At 45.5% G+C, this 17,101-nt stretch overlaps 1 protein-coding gene across 2 annotated transcripts in view; it reads right to left on the minus strand.

Annotated features, from left to right (window-relative positions):
* Positions 1-17,101, minus strand: part of FLT4 (fms related receptor tyrosine kinase 4) — a 312,818-nt gene that overhangs the window by 13,747 nt on the left and 281,970 nt on the right. For both annotated transcript variants that reach the window (XM_068278407.1, XM_068278408.1), the window contains exons 22-25: positions 14,474-14,568; positions 9,444-9,566; positions 1,357-1,468; positions 1,140-1,239 (exon numbers count right to left, since the gene is read on the minus strand). In XM_068278407.1, the coding sequence (XP_068134508.1) occupies positions 1,140-1,239; positions 1,357-1,468; positions 9,444-9,566; positions 14,474-14,568 (430 nt within the window). The remainder of the gene's footprint in view (positions 1-1,139; positions 1,240-1,356; positions 1,469-9,443; positions 9,567-14,473; positions 14,569-17,101) is intronic.

Below are 17,101 nucleotides of genomic sequence, written 5' to 3' on the forward strand. Positions count from 1 at the left end.
ATGCGAAATTTCAGAGATCATTGCAATTCATTTTGTATGTAAAAGTAATATTTCATAATTTCGCGTAACTTTTCGCCCCCATACATGCTATTGCTACCAAAATTGCTACATATATTGAGGAGAATATTGGGTACAAGTCAAAGAATTTTTTTCAAAAAGACCTTGTAGTTTTTGAGAAAACAGATTTTAAATATGCAAAGAAAAATGGTTTTTAAAGCGGACTATAACCCTGCATTTCAACTTTGCTCTAAAACAATATTTACAGCATATTATATGCAACCAGCATTTTTTTTTGGTTACTAGACCAGCATTGGAAGGGTTACACACAGAGCTTTAAAATTTGTGGAGAGAACTGCAGACGCATCCGAAGTTTAGATAGATACATTTAAGCAAAACAAAATGTAACAAGTGAGGAATGTTACACACTCATTGGCTGTCCTCCAGCTCCTGCACAGTCAGAGAGAGTGAGTCACATTCCACAGTTGTTACATTTTGTTTTGCTTAAATGTATCTATCTAAACTTCGGATGCATCTGCAGTTCTCTCCATGGAACTTTAAAGCTCTGTGTGTAACCCTTCCAATGCTGGTCTAGTAAAAATAAAAATGCTGGTTGCATATAATACGCTGTAAATAATGTTTTAGAGCAAAGTTGAAATACAGGGTTATATTCCGCTTTAAGCTTCTTAAACTATTTAAAATCGATTTTCTCAAAAACTACAAGGTCTTTTTGGAAAATTCTTTTTTTGACTTGTACCCACTATTCCCCTTAACATATGTAGCGATTTTGGTGTCACTACCCTGTATGGGCACTTTGCTATTCACTGCCAAAGTTGGCACGAAATTACACAAAAATTATGCAAAATTTTAAGCAATCATATGAATTACTATACAAAATCAATTTAATTCACAAATCAGAATTATGTACAAGAGTACATGCAAAAATGTACACGAAATTTTGCATAATCGTAATTTGCTGATTACTGTATGTGATCCGTGGCGGTCATTCAAAACGCTTGAGAAACGTCATAGATCGTTTGTCTAAACACGTCATCTGCTTTTTTTCCCCCTGCCAATATCGGAACGATCTGTTGTTCACCCCATGGGTACAAATAATATTAACAATAATGAAAATGACTTACACGTCTGTGGTGGCGTATTCTGGTGCCCGCATGCGCGTCCCGTCCTTCAGCCTCTGGCAGAAGTCCTCGTTGATCTGCACGCCTGGGTAAGGCGAGGCACCTGGAGGAACGATATGAGGTCATTACTTCCTGTGCGGCGCTCTCCAGCGATCTGCGCTTTCGTCTGGTCTGAGAAGCTCAAGGGTTGAAATAAAACAGCCCTGGTTGTTTAACTTACCGAGCGAGAAGATCTCCCACAGCAGCACTCCGAAGGACCAGACGTCGCTCTGAGTGGTGTAAACCTTATCGAAAATGCTCTCCGGCGCCATCCACTTCAGAGGCAAGCGTGCCTGCGCGGAATTGTCATAAATTAGCGAGCATTAAGACTTTCCCAGCGGATGATGCAGCTTAAGTTCAACATTCTCTCTGACAATTGTGATTTTAGCAGAAATACGCTTTCCGATGAACCTGTCATAACTAATCAAAGTTAAAGTGCCACTTTTAGAACATTTATTTGGTTCTGTGACATCTGAATGTATAAGTGTGAGAAAAAAGGACGTGCTGAGTAAAGATTATCACTGGAATATTTAACAATGAATTGGATTCTTCAAGACTGGGTGACTAGTTCAGCTACGGCGATGTCACCAACGGGAACAAAAAAAAATCAGCCCATTTTCTGCTGTCTACAACAGTTTTGCAGAGGATTTGGTAATTAAACATTATACAACCAGCCCACCACCCTAAACACAATAGTTTAATGATGGCATTTTAAAATAAAGTCTTTAAAGTGGAGCTGAACTCTTGCACGGGACACAAGGAAAACCTAACAGAAATGAACCCTGTGTGTATTTAAAGAGTTTAGCCTGTCTAATTCCCCCCTCATGTGTGACTAATCACAAGTTGTAATCTGATCTCTCCCCTGTGTCACATGACTGCCATGGCAGAGATGGCAGATAAGCCCATTTAAAAGCACAGGCTGTAAATAATATGTTGGCTTCCATGAATCAGGAAGTAGAAACAGTGCAGATTTATTTTAGGAGTAGTATCAGCTGTAACAAATACATGTTTTTTTTGTTTAAGGCTGCTTACACACTAAGACGTTACAGGCGCACGTTAGTGCAGCCTGTAACGCTCCCCCAACACACAGCAATGTAACACAAGTGGGCTGTTCACACTGCCCACGTTGCGTTACATGTAACGCTGCACGTTCTTCTGAAAGTGCAGCATGCTACGGCTTTAGAGTGTTTGCACATGCTCAGTCATGTTGGGGAGGAGCGGAGAGCGGCCGGGCACATGGCTAATTAATATTCACTGCACTCAGTGATGTGCAGTGTTTACTTCCTGGTGCGGCCGCTCTGTGCGGCGATTGGCCGGCGGGACCACGTGATGCCGCATGCGTCCAAGAGTACGCATCACGGCATCACGGACGCCAGAGTGAGCTGCACAACGCGGCTCACTCTGACGTCCACATCGAAGAGCACCAGGCCTTGCGTTAGGTGCACGTTATGCGACCTTAACGTAGCACCTAACGCAACGTCTTGGTGTGCAAGTAGCCTTAAGGTCATTATGCTGTTGAGCATCTTTTACAGCAGAGAGGAGTTCTGAGTTCAGGTCCACTTTAAAGGACACATGAAGTGAGGGTGATATGGAGGCCACCATATTTATTTCCTTTTAAACAATGCACATTCCCTAAATAAGAAACACCGAGAGCCCAATATAGTGTAGTATGTATTGAAAACCCTGGAATAATGAAAGTGTGAGATAAATCTACTCACAAATGTGGGTTACCGCCTAGGTAACCACTGTACATGCAGGTGAGGAGATTAGACCTGTCCTCACTCAGGACTAAGATGTCGCTCTCTCTGTAGATCAGGAAAGTAGGGGTAGGTCACCACTCCACCAGGGGTGCACACAGTATTATCGTAAGAGAACAGAGGCACCAGCAGGATAAAAGGTAATAAAAATTTTATAATTTGCTGGGAGGCCGTGGTGGAATTACCTCCGGAAAGCAGACTCAAAATACTGTCTGAATTAAACAAAAAAATTTATTATTGGTACCCCAAAAGATGCAACGCGTTTCGCAGGCACAGCCCGCTTCATCAGGCAATAAGGTAGGGGACAAACAGTAGCTCGTCAGTAGCACGAATAGCGCCTCTGTCATAGGGCTGTGCCTGCGAAACGCGTTACATCTTTTGGGGTACCAATAATAAATTTATTTGTTTAATTCAGACAGTATTTTGAGTCTGCTTTCCGGAGGTAATTCAACCACTGCCTCCCAGCAAATTTTAAAACGTTTATTACCTTTTATCCTGCTGGCACCTCTGTTCTCTTACGATAATGCACATTCCCTGGTACTCCTGCTGATCCTCTCCCCCCCCCCCCCCCTTCCCCCGAAAGATTTTTCTTTTTTTGTTCCAGCAGTTCTCTCCCAGGAGATCATTCTTTTCAGCACTGTGCAATTGAAAAAGTAGCAAAACATAGGTGAACAAGTACTATCAAAATGATTCTGAATATTGTCTTGCTAGCTGGTGGCTTAAAATGCATTTTATTGATGAGATGTAAAAATATCACCATGGGGAAAACTAAGGAGATAAAGTTAATTGAAAAGGGTCCAAATGCAATTAAATTTATCTCCAGAGTTTTCTCCTAGGTGATTTTTTTAAAACTTTTTTTATAAAATGCTTTTTTAACCACCAGCAAGCAAGAAAATACTCAAAAATAATTTTAATTGTACTTTTTCCTTACTTTTTGGTACGTTATCAATTGTAAAGTGCTGAAAAGTTATTGGAAACTGAAGATTAAAGAATATCACCCAGGAGAAAACTGGAAAGAAAACCTGAATTGCATATGGCCCTTGTCATAAAATGCACTTTAAAGGGACACTTAAGTCAAACAAAAAAAATGAGTTTTACTCACCTGGGGCTTCCAATAGCCCTCTGCAGCTGTCCGGTGCCCTCGCCGTCTCCCTCCGATCCTCCTGGCCCCGCCGGCAGCCACTTCCTGTTTCGGTGACAGGAGCTGACAGGCTGGGGACGCGAGTGATTCTTCGCGTTCCTGGCCACAATAGCGCCATCTATGCTGCTATAGCATATATCATATACCATATAGCAGCATAGAGGGTGCTTATGTGTCTGGGAACGCGAAGAATCACTCGCGTCCCCAGCCTGTCAGCTCCTGTCACCGAAACAGGAAGTGGCTGCCAGCGGGGCCAGGAGAATCTGAGGGAGACGGCGAGGGCACCGGACAGCTGCAGAGGCTATTGGAAGCCCTAGGTGAGTAAAACTCATTTTTTTTGTTTGACTTAAGTGTCCCTTTAAACAACCAGCAAGCAATACAATACTCAAAATAATTTTGATTGCACTTTTTCTATCCACTTTTTGGTACTTTTCTAATTGTAAAATGCTGAAAAGTTATTTTAACCATTTCAGCCCGCGGGTATTTTTTCACCTTATGCATCCGAGCAATTTTCACCTCCAATTCATTCGCCTATAACTTTATCACTAATTATCACAATGAAATGATCTATATCTTGTTTTTTTTCCACCACCAATTAGGCTTTCTTTAGGTGGTACATTTTGCTAAGAATTATTTTTTTCTTAATGCATTTTCACAGGAATATTAAGAAAAACATTGAAGAAAATCATTATTTCTGAGTTTTCGGCCATTATAGCTTTGATAGAATACATTCTACGATAATTAAAACCTATGTATTTTATTTGCCCATTTGTCCCGGTTATTACACCATTTAAATTATGTCCCTATCACAATGTATGGCGCCAATATTTTATTTGCAAATAAAGGAGCATTTTTCCAGTTTTGCGTCCATCGCTATTTACAAGCTTACAATTTAAAAATTGTTCGTAATATACCCTCTTCACATGCAAATTAAAAAAGTTCAGACCCTTATGTATATGTATGTATATATATAAAATTTTCTTTTTTCATTAAACATTTTATTTGGGTTATTTTTGGTGTGGGAGGTAAACGGGTAATTTTATATGTAATAATGTGGGTTTATTTTATTTTAAAAAAAAGTATGTAGTTGTAGTTTTACTATTTGGCCACAAGATGGCCACAGTGAATATTTTTTTTTTTTTTAGCCCAGGAAGTATGTGGAGGACTTTTTTTTTTTTTTGCTCAGAAAGACCATGGCCTCTGATAAGAAGCCGTCGGTCTTTCTGCTGGGGACTTAGATCAATGAGTGGGAACTATGTTCCCATTCACTGCATCTGGCTCACATACAAATCAGTAGGGATTGATTCACTAAGCTACACTGCTCAAGCAGCACAGCTTAGTGTGGCAGCACAAGTTACATTTTCATAGTAAGTACGCTACTGCTGTAGTATGCACTACTAACTTACTCACGCTCCCTCAAAACTAATGGCTGCTCCAATTTTACTTGTATTTAGTTTGATACCTATTGCATGGCTCTCACTGAATTACATTTTAAAATATGTGGCGTTCATGGCTCTCTCAGCCAGAAATGTTCCTGACCCCTGCCCTAGGAGATCATTTTCATTATCTCTTTAACCATTCCTGCTGCCTGGACATGATTATCACGTCCAGGCGGCTGCACACTGCACGTCGCTGAGTGCAGTGAATATTAATTAGCCATGTGCCCGCCCGCTCTCCCCTCCTCCCCAACATGACTGAGCATGTGCAAACAGTCTAACGCGGCTCTGCCGCGGAAAACCCACAGCATGCAGCACTTTGCTGCGTTACAACGTAACGCAACGTGGGCAGTGTGAACAGCCCACTTGTGTTACATTGCTGTGCGTTGGGGGAGCGTTACAGGCTGCACTAACGTGCGCCTGTACGTCCCTGTGTGCAAGAAGCCTTAAGAAAGAAAGTACAACGCAAGTCTGATTTTTTTTTTTTCAACAGTAAACTAGCCTCAGTGTTAGATATAAAATCAGTGAATCATGATAGGCCCTGATACGTATTTGTTCTTGGATCCTACATCTCCCTACGGTCCCAGGTCATTGATAATACAATTGAATAAATGCGTAACAACCTTTAAATGTGACGCCAATTAGATTAAATACTTTGTGGCCGTATCAGAGCATTTTGATGAATGGCCGTTATATATTTTCGTTGAGGATATCGTTTGGCCCGAGACGTGAGACACACATACATCTGTAACACAGTCCTCCTGTATCCCGAGAACTTCTCCAGAGTTCAGGACGGGGAACGTTGAGATTGGACAGCTGTGAGCCGACTGCGATTCCCACCACTGATCTATTCCTCTAATCAAGTCATTAGAGGTAATCAGGGACCCGATTGCTTTCATCTTGGCAGAGATATATTACCTCAGCCCCCACCAATCTGTAAGGAACCAACCCAAACTGCTTCAAGACCCAGAACAACAGAGGATGCACAGAAAAGCTTGGAGGTGATCGCAATGACTTTTTAACTTCTATTAAAGTCATTTTGTGAAAATTTAGCATTGAAATTAATGACGTAATTATTTCCCCTACTTCTGAATACTGGTGCCTGAAATGAACTTCAACATAGTAGTGTTTAAAGCGGGACTGGAAAATGGTATAAAACAAAGTGTTTCACTTACCTGGGGTTTCTGCCAGCCCCGTGCAGCCGTCCTGTCCCACGCCGGTCCTCCACGATCCTCTTTTCTCCCGCTGCCAGCTACTTTAGTTACTGTCAACTTACAAGTTCACAGCAATTGCGCCAGCGTGTTCCGAGCCTCGTGTATCTTTTTCCGCATTCCAGTCGGCAATAGCGTCCTGTGCTAATAGCACAGGACGCTATTGCCGGCTGGAATGCGGAAAAAGGCTCGGGGCGCAGTTGCTATCGACTTGTAAGTCAACGGTAACGAAAGTAGCTGGCAGCGGGAGAAAAGAGGATCGTGGAGGACCGGCGTGGGACAGGACGGCTGCACGGGGCTGGCAGAAACCCCAGGTAAGTGAAACACTTTGTTTTATACCAATTTTCAGTCCCGCTTTAAGGTAGAACTCTAGTCTAAACCATTTTTTATTTTTGGATAGAGTGGAAAGTAGTTTTAATATTTGTCTGGGTTTTAATATTTTCTGTGTCCTTCTTGAACAGAGTTCTCCTGACATCTTCTCATGTCACCAACAAAGGCGACCAGTGTGGACACAGACAGCAATAAAATATTTAGTAGCAGAGGTGTAACTATAAATTAGCGCTCTAGGGGGCGCTGTTACTACAAGATGGAACACAAGAGGAAGTAATTACATGAGGCACGTGCATCCCGGCAATGTAAGTAGCCAGCCCGCTCTCACTCTGCACCCTGGGCATTGCCCCGCCTTGCCCCCCCACCCTGATATTAGCACCCTGATAGCACTGGCACCCACTGTGGCAAGTGTGCCAGTGCTATCAGGGTGCTAATGAAAATTGTGAGGGGGCTGCAGCACTGGAAAGCTCTCCCTTGGTGCTGCCACTGCCTAAAGAGCGCCCCCTAGTGGCTGCAGCTCTGGACTAACACTGCTACTGCCTACAGAGCGCCCCCTAGTGGCTCCACCACTGGTCTAACACTGCTACTGCCTATAGAGCTCCCCCTAGTGGCTGCAGCTCTGGTATAACACTGCTACTGCCTATAGAGCGCCCCCTAGTAGCTGCAGCTCTGGCCTAACACTGCTACTGCCTATAGAGCACCCCCTAGTGGCTGCAGCTCTGACCTAACGCTGCTACTACCTATAGAGCACCCCTAGTGGCTGCAGCTCTGGCCTAACTGCTACTGCCTATAGAGCACCCCCTAGTGGCTGCAGCTCTGGCCTAACACTGCTACTGCCTACAGAGCGCCCCCTAGTGGCTCTACCACTGGTCTAACACTGCTACTGCCTATAGTGCGCCCCCTAGTGGCTGCAGCTCTGACCTAACGCTGCTACTGCCTATAGAGTGCCCCCTAGTGTCTGCAGCTCTGGCCTAACACTGCTACTGCCTATAGAGCACCCCCTAGTGGCTGCAACTCTGACCTAACGCTGCTACTACCTATAGAGCACCCCTAGTGGCTGCAGCTCTGGCCTAACACTGCTACTGCCTATAGAGCACCCCCTAGTGGCTGCAGCTCTGGCCTAACACTGCTACTGCCTACAGAGCGCCCCCTAGTGGCTCTACCACTGGTCTAACACTGCTACTGCCTATAGTGCGCCCCCTAGTGGCTGCAGCTCTGACCTAACGCTGCTACTGCCTATAGAGTGCCCCCTAGTGTCTGCAGCTCTGGCCTAACACTGCTACTGCCTATAGAGCACCCCCTAGTGGCTGCAGCCCTGGCCTAACACTGCTACTGCCTATATAGCGCCCCCTAGTGGCTCCACCATTGGCCTAACACTGCTACTGCCTATAGAGCGCCCCCTAGTGGTTGCAGCTCTGGCCTAACACTGCTACTGCCTATAGAGCGCCCCCTAGTGGCTGCAGCTCTGGCCTAACACTGCTACTGCCTATAGAACACGTCCTAGGGGCTGCAGCTCTGGTCTAACACTGCTACTGCCTATAGAGCGCCCCCTAGTGGCTGCAGCTCTGGCCTAACACTGCTACTGCCTATAGAGCACCTCCTAGTGGCTGCAGCTCTGGCCTAACACTGCTACTGCCTATAGAGCGCCCCCTAGTGGCTGCAGCTCTGACCTAACACTGCTACTGCCTATAGATTGCCCCCTAGTGGCTGCAGCTCTGGCCTAACACTGCTACTGCCTATAGAACACGTCCTAGGGCAGTGATGGCTAACCTTGGCACTCCAGCTGTGACAAAACTACAAATCCCATCATGCCTCTGCCTCCCCGGGTCATGCTTAGAACTGTCAGAGTATTGCAATGCCTCATGGGACTTGTAGTTCCACCACAGCTGGAGTGCCAAGGTTAGCCATCACTGTCCTAGGGGCTGCAGCTCTGGTCTAACACTGCTACTGCCTATAGAGCTACCCCTAGTGGCTGCAGCTCTGGCCTAACACTGCTACTGCCTATAGAGCGCCCCCTAGTGACTGCAGCTCTGGCCTAACACTGCTACTGCCTATAGAGCGCCCCCTAGTGGCTGCAGCTCTGGCCTAACACTGCTACTTCCTATAGCGTTCCCCCTAGTGGCTGCAGCTCTGGCCTAACACTGCTACTGCCTATAGAGCGCCCCCTAGTGGCTGCAGCTCTGGCGCTTTGAGTTCGCCAGGAGAAAAGCGTGAAATAAAAATTCTGTGTCTTGTCTATTTCTTCATTGAAAGTAGGAATCTTTAACAAATAGCCGCACATCTAGCCCAATGTTTATGGTATTTTCTGTCCAAGCAAGAAGAAATAAACCTTCCTAGTTGCTTTTCTGTTATGTAAAATGATTTTAGTTTCTCTCTCTTCTTTCAAGACTTACGCTTCCTTTTCTGACGTAGTCGGGGTCTTTGTAGATATCTCTGGCCAGTCCGAAGTCACAGATCTTCACAACGTTGTTCTCAGATAACAGAATATTTCTGGCAGCCAGATCGCGGTGGATGCACTGCGAGAAAGACAATATTATTGTAAAATGAGTTACATGCGGCATCTCCATGCAGTATTTTTCTAGTTGAAATTTATAATAAACACATTTAAAGTTAATGATTAAAGGCTAGGATAACTTGATGAGGTGATAGGCCACTAACTAAAAATCGCCGGGCCCCCCTGCAGAAATTTGGATGGGGCCCCGCTCCCCCCGCTCAGGGTCATTTTAGGGGGCAGGAGGGGTCGCAGCATGAGGGGAGAGCTTGGCCAATCATCGGCGGGGAAGGGGGACAGCCTCTCCCTCAACTCGGGCTCTCCCCTCAGTGCTTCCCTCCAGCATCAATCAGTGGCAGCAGGCGGTGGGCAGGAACACAACATACCTCCATCCACTGCGGAGGTCCGCTCTCTGAGTGCCTCACGCTACTTCCTGTTTAAACAGAAACAGAGAGAGGAAACTCCAGCGGTGGAACTCAGGAAGGTATGTGGTCCTGCCCACTCTGCAAACACTGATTGAAGCTGGAGGGGAGAGCCCGAGGTTAGGGCTGCTGATGTGTGGCCATGCTCTCCCCTCATGCTGCGACCCCTCCTGCCCCCCCCCCCCCCAAATGGTCCTGAGCGGTACCCAGTGGGGCCACGGACCCCTCCCCCATGGGTGTAGGGGTTGTATCCCGTAATGTTACGCCCCTGGGACACGAGCATCGGCAGGTGTCTTATCGTGCTGATGATTTGCAATTGGGCACCCAGTCATTTAGGCACCCGATGTGATAGCAGTAGCTGATTAGCTACTAAAATCAGAACTATAAGAGGAGCTGATCATCTATTGTGTAGATGAATGGCTACAAATAGCAGTAGTCCAGCAGTGTTGGTTAGTGTAAGGGACCAGCAGGGGGAGGTAAGTGTTGGGGACTAGGGGAGTGGCTTAGTGTTAGGCAATAGGTGGTGGTGGTTGTGCTGTGGGTTGTGTTAGGCATTAGGAGGGTGGGTTAGTTGTAGGCATTTGGTGGAGGTTTACTGTAAGGCTACAGGTGGTGGTGGTGGGCAGCGTTGCCAACCGTCAGTAAATTTACTGACAGTCAGTAAAAAAGTCAACAAATCTGGGCTGTCAGTAAAGTCCATGAAAAACTTTGTGGTGTCAGTAAAAAAAAAAACTCTCTCTTTTCCCCAAGATCACAGCACGTACTGCTTATCAGTTCATATATCACTCTGGAATGTACACAGCTCTAGCTAAAGGTGGCCATACATCTGTAGACTTGGCGGCCGATCGACCATCAGATAAGACAATTATTATTGATATTATAAAAATCGGTGCCATCAAGAGCATACCTTATTGACGATCAAACCAATGTTGGGCCGAAATTGGTTGCATGTATCGATCTCATGTACCAATCGGACATGCTGGAAAATCTCAGGTTCTCATGCTCGATCAGGTGTGCAGCGGTAAGGGCTGCGATAATCGAGAACAAACGTGACCGGAACACCCGGTCGCATCCTCCAAATGTAAATGTATCAAAGTCCCCCTCCCCCAGATGCCGTGTATTAATACTTCACCTTTCCAGTGTCCACCACTGTACTCTTCTTCCTCATTCACGCCCCACGTTATTGCCGGTGTATTGCATGTGGGGTGCATGTGTGATATCTTTCATTTAATTTCAGTAATATTAGATGTCAATAAAAAAGTGTTCTGTCAGTAAATGTTTTGTGCTTTGTCAGTAAAAATTTATTTCCGAGGTTGGCAACACTGGTGGTGGGTAGGGGAAGTAGTGTTAGGCATTCGGTGGGGGAGGGGGGTTAGTGTTAGGCACAAGGAGGGTGAGTTCATTTTAGGCATGGGGGTAATGTTAGGCACTAGGAGGTGTGGGTTAGAGTTAGGTATTAGGTGTGTGTGGGAGGGAGGGAGGGGGTGGGCTGCTAGTGCTAAGCAATAGAAGGGGTGGGTTAGAGCTAAATATTAGTTGTTGTTGGTGGGGTTTAGTATTAGGCACCAGGCAGGGTGGATTAGTGTTGGGTTTTAGGTGTGTGTGTGTGTGTGTGTTGGGAGGGGAGGTTAGAGTTAGGTATTGGGTGTGTTTGGTGGGGTTAGTGTTAGGCATTAGGGGGGTGGGGATGCGGTTTAGTGTTTGGCACTAGGAGGAGAGGGTTCATTTTAGGAATGGATGCCAGGTAATCCTGGTGGCCACACTTGTAATATAACCCTTGGCAGATAGTCGTCCGGGTCATGGGGTCACAACAGAGGGAACACTTCAGGCAACTTCAGCGGATATCAGGAGACCACTATCACTGGGTCTGTATGAATGACACATCCAAGTTGGCTAGTACCATTAGTAATTTAACCAAGCTTATATTTTTCTTTTCAAAACATTTTTAATGTGGTTGTTGGTTAATTACAATAATACAACCTAATGGAGTAGACAAGACAAATAACATTTATATCGCGCTTTTCTCCTGGCGGACTCAAAGCGCCAGAGCTGCAGCCACTAGGACGCGCTCTATAGGCAGTAGCAGTGTTAGAGAGACTTGCCTAAGGTCTCCTACTGAATAGGTGAGGCTTACTGAACAGGCAGAGCCGAGATTCAAACCCTGGTCTCCTGTGTTGGAGGCAGAGCCCTTAACCATTACACCATCCAGCCACAATACTCAAACCACAATTTTCCAAAAATATAAGGCACAGGTATTGACATCTGAAAACCTATTTCTAACCATTGAACAGTTAGAAAGTACAAAAAGTGCCATAGTAGCCCCAAACTAACAAGGATTGCTGTTAACAAAGTTAGAGCATTTAGTGAAAGCAAACATGTAAGAACGTGGTATTCTGTAATTTGACCACAAGATGTCACTGTTGTCTTCTCACAGCACAACATTTGACCTAAGACTACAGTACTAAGTTGAAGTAACTCTAGAATTTAGAACAAAAGGAGATCTTATCTTCCAGTTATGTAATTTTAGGAAGATAGATTTCTACAGATACCTTCACTGTTGGATAAATGTAAACCCCCTGCTGTAAGATGAACGCTGAGTTCATCCGAGGACAGAAATAAAGCAATATCAGCCCAGACAACCCAAATTAATATATTAGTCTGATAATCTGTGCGGATTTCCCTTTTTAAACTAGTTAAAGGAAAAAGTACATATATATCTCTGGAATCAACGTGGAGAGGTTATCTGGGGGATGCCTTTGTAGAAAATGCAGCCTGAAGTCGTATTATACTCCAAACTCGTGCCAAAGAAATAAAATACAGACATATTAATTTCCTATTAGGAAAAAGATTCAGAATTTCTGCTAACTCTGTAAGAACAAAAGATATTCTCGTGAGCCCAGAAATTCCCATTTGTTAGACTGCCAAATGGTATCATATGTTTAATTAAAGTGAATCTATTACAAGAGAAATGTGGAGGCTGCCGCTTCTGAGCTCCTCCTGAAGATGTTCTTTCTGAGGACTTGGGGCTAATTCCTGGCTTCTGTGAGAGAAGGCAACTTGTAAGCATCTTCCCGTCATATTAAGACGTCATTTACATTGGTGATAGATGCTGCCACTCACACACTGCATGTGGCCTTCCCCCTACAGCTATTAGTGGCCTTCTATTCATGGACAGGGCATTCCTTCCTCAGATAACTGCCTGTGGCCTTCTGTCCATGGACATGGTCTTCCTTCCTCAGATAACTGTCTGTTGCCTTCTATTCATGGACAGGGCATTCCTTCCTTAGCTGACTGTCTGTGGCCTTCTGTCCATGGACATGGTCTTCCTTCCTCAGCTATCTGCCTGTAGCCTTCTGTCCATGGATATGGTCTTCCTTCCCCAGCTGTCTGCCTGTGGCCTTCTGTCCATGGATATGGCCTTCCTTCCTCAACTAACTGCCTGTGGAGTTCTGTCCATGGACATGGTCTTCCTTCCTCAACTAACTGCCTGTGGCCTTCTGTCCATGGTTATGGTCTTCCTTCCCCAGCTATCTGCCTGTGGCCTTCTGTCCATGGACATGGTCTTCCTTCCTCAGCTATCTGCCTGTGGCCTTCTGTCCATGGGCATGGTCTTCCTCAGCTAACTGCCTGTGGCCTTCTGTCCATAGATATGGCCTTCCTTCCTCAGATAACTGCCTGTGGCCTTCTATTCATGGAAATGGCCTTCCTTCCGCAGCTAACTGCCTGTGGTCTTCTGTCCATGGACATGGTCTTCCTTCCTCAGCTAACTGCCTGTGACCGCCTTCTGTCCATGGACATGGTCTTCCTTCCTCAGATAACTGTCTGTTGCCTTCTATCCATGGACATGACCTTCCTTCCTCAGCTGACTGCCCATGGTTGATTGTGGCCCTTTCCCCACATCTGACTGCCCATGGCTTTCCCTCATGGTTGACTGCTTGTGACCTTTCACCCATGGCCAATTGACTGCCAACTATATGGGGCCTCCCCCCCCCCCCCCACGGCCAACTGCACACGGACTCCATTCCGAGACCAACTTTCAGTCTGCCTCCATGGCTGATATGTGTCCTAGCAGAAGGGGATGGGTGGGGCTGGAGTTACACAGTACAGCTGAAGGGCACCCATGGCTTGGCTACCTATACTGATCTCTTGTCACCACAGTGGTACAGTACAGCCAGCCACTTCTTTCTGAGTTCTTCTATTTGGCTCAATCCATTCTTTGCTTCCAACTCTATTAGCAGGACTGAGCAGTAAGAGCCCAAAACACCCACGTGATCTTCAGCAACTTAAACCATGTAAGTGTATGACATCACTATCATTAATCTAACTATATTAACCAAAATACTACTTTCAGTTCAGGCTCCTCCCACACAGGAAGTGGAGAGGGAATCTTCTCTCCAGTCACTCCTAATTTTATTCCACTTCCTGTGTATCACCAAACAGCCCTGTGAGTAGAAATACATTGCTATACTTCATTTGTTTCGGACTATTTATAAATCTTTAGAACCTTTACCTTTCTGGATGACAAGAACTCCATGCCGCGAGCCACCTGGAAACTGTAGCAGATCAAATCTTCCATGGTTAGTGGGCAATGCCACAGGTCTTTCACTGTACGGGGGAGATATCACAGTGTGTGTTCAGGACAATGCATCACCGTCAGAGCTTAATACAGCGTAGGCCTTAAGGTAGCCATACACTGGTCGATTTGCCATTAGATCGACCAGCTGACAGATCCCTATCTGATGGAATCTGATCAGAGAGGGATCGTAGGGCTGCCTTTACTGCAACCAGATTGTGAATCGGTTTCAGCCTGAAACCGATCACAATCTGTTCAATCTGTTGAGCTGCTCCTGCCGCCTGCCCCCCCCCCCCCCCCCCGTATACATTACCTGATGCTGGCTCCGGGTCCTCTTCTCCGCGCTGCACCCCGCACCGCATCCCAGCGTACACTGTGTCACTCCGTGACCAGGAAGTTCAAATAGAGAGCCCTCTATTTGAACTTCCTGGTCACTGCAGTGACACAGGAAGTTAATGTACGCTGGGATGGAAGCAGGAACAGAGCGGTGCAGCGCGGAGAAGATGCCCGGGAGCCAGCGTCAGGTAATCTATACCTGTATCGGATCGACCGCCGCTAGCGACGCGCTCCCTACCCGCGGGCGATCGACGGTATTGTTCCGCACGGCGCGATCGACGGACTAATCCGATTTCGGGAGGAAATCGGATCGGCGGGTGCGTTTAGCACGAACGATTGGCAGCAGATTCGATCCCAGTGATCGAATCTGCTGTCGAAACGGCCGCAAATCGGGCCAGTGTATGGCCAGCTTAATCCTCTCCCTCATCTGGGATCTCTCTTCAGTCATATCCAATTACCAATGTTATGTTACATAGATAGTTTGGATGAAAAAAGACATCCATCCATTGAATTCAACCGGAAAATAAGGTACAAAACCAGCCTGCACCCTGACATATCCCGGCTGATCCAGAGGAAGGCCAAAACCCTTACAAGGCTCGGTCCAATTAGCCCCAAAATAGTAAAATAATTTCTTTCCAACTCCATGGCTGAATTCACATAACACCAAAAAAGTATACAAACTTTAAAAGCAGTTTAAAATGTACTATGTGGTTTACCTAAATGAAAGATCATTAAATAAAAATAGTATTCAGTTTAATGAGGTCAATACAATGTCAGCAGGTGAGCACTATAATGTCTTGGAGTACCTAATAGGCATCTGAAAGGTGCTCTTTCACTGTCATTTCACCGTACCCCCAGGAGTCTTACTTTTGAAGAGCGACAATTTATACCTTCGGAAGAAACCACAATCCCAGGTGGGGACAGGTCTTCTCCACACACCCTGTACTGTGGTCGCTTGGCTTGTAAATATCTCTCTTTATTCCATATCTCATCCATGTATCACACTTACACACTACACTACATTGGAACCCTTCTTGTCTCTTCATATTTTGTCTCTTGGAAGCTCTACCTACTGCTCCCCAGAATAATCATAATAATCATGTCTAGGAGAAGTCATGGAGAAGCATGTGATCAGTCTGGTCAGGTGATAGATATGTAAGTCTCTGATTAGTGATGGTCATGTCTAGGAGAAGTCATGGAGAAGCATGTGATCAGTGTGGCCAGGTGATAGATATGTAAGTCTCTGATTAGTGATGGTCCTGTCTAGGAAAAGTCATGGAGAAGCATGTGATCAGTCTGGTCAGGTGATATATATGTAAGTCTCTGATTAGTGATGGTCCTGTCTAGGAAAAGTCATGGAGAAGCATGTGATCAGTCTGGTCAGGTGATATATATGTAAGTCTCTGATTAGTGATGGTCCTGTCTAGGAAAAGTCATGGAGAAGCATGTGATCAGTCTGGTCAGGTGATATATATATATGTAAGTCTCTGATTAGTGATGGTCATGTCTAGGAGAAGTCATGGAGAAGCATGTGATCAGTGTGGTCAGGTGATAGATATGTAAGTCTCTGATTAGTGAAGGGCATGTCTAGGAGAAGCCATGGAGAAGCATGTGATCAGTGTGGTCAGGTGATAGATATGTAAGTCTCTGATTAGTGAAGGGCATGTCTAGGATAAGTCATGGAGAAGCATGTGATCAGTTTGGTCAGGTGATACATATGTAAGTCTCTGATTAGTAATAGTCATGTCTAGGAGAAGTCATGGAGAAGCATGTGATCAGTCTGGTCAGGTGATAGATATGTAAGTCTCTGATTAGTGATGGTCTAGGGGAAGTCATGGAGAAGCAGGTGATCAGTCTGGTCAGGTGATAGATATGTAAGTCTCTGATTAGTGATGGTCTAGGGGAAGTCATGGAGAAGCATGTGATCAGTCTGGTCAGGTGATAGATATGTAAGTCTCTGATTAGTGATGGTCATGTCTAGGAGAAGTCATGGGGAAGCATGTGATCAGTCTGGTCAGGTGATAGATATGTAAGTCTCTGATTAGTGATGGTCATGTCTAGGAGAAGTCATGGAGAAGCATGTGATCAGTGTGGTCAGGTGATAGATATGTAAGTCTCTGATTAGTGATGGTCATGCCTAGAAGTCATGGAGAAGCATGTGATCAGTGTGGTCAGGGGATAGATATGTAAGTCTCTGATTAGTGATGGTCGTGTCTAGGGGAAGTCATG

Source organism: Hyperolius riggenbachi, chromosome 3, assembly GCF_040937935.1.
Source record: "Hyperolius riggenbachi isolate aHypRig1 chromosome 3, aHypRig1.pri, whole genome shotgun sequence".
NCBI classification, from domain to species: domain Eukaryota; kingdom Metazoa; phylum Chordata; class Amphibia; order Anura; family Hyperoliidae; genus Hyperolius; species Hyperolius riggenbachi.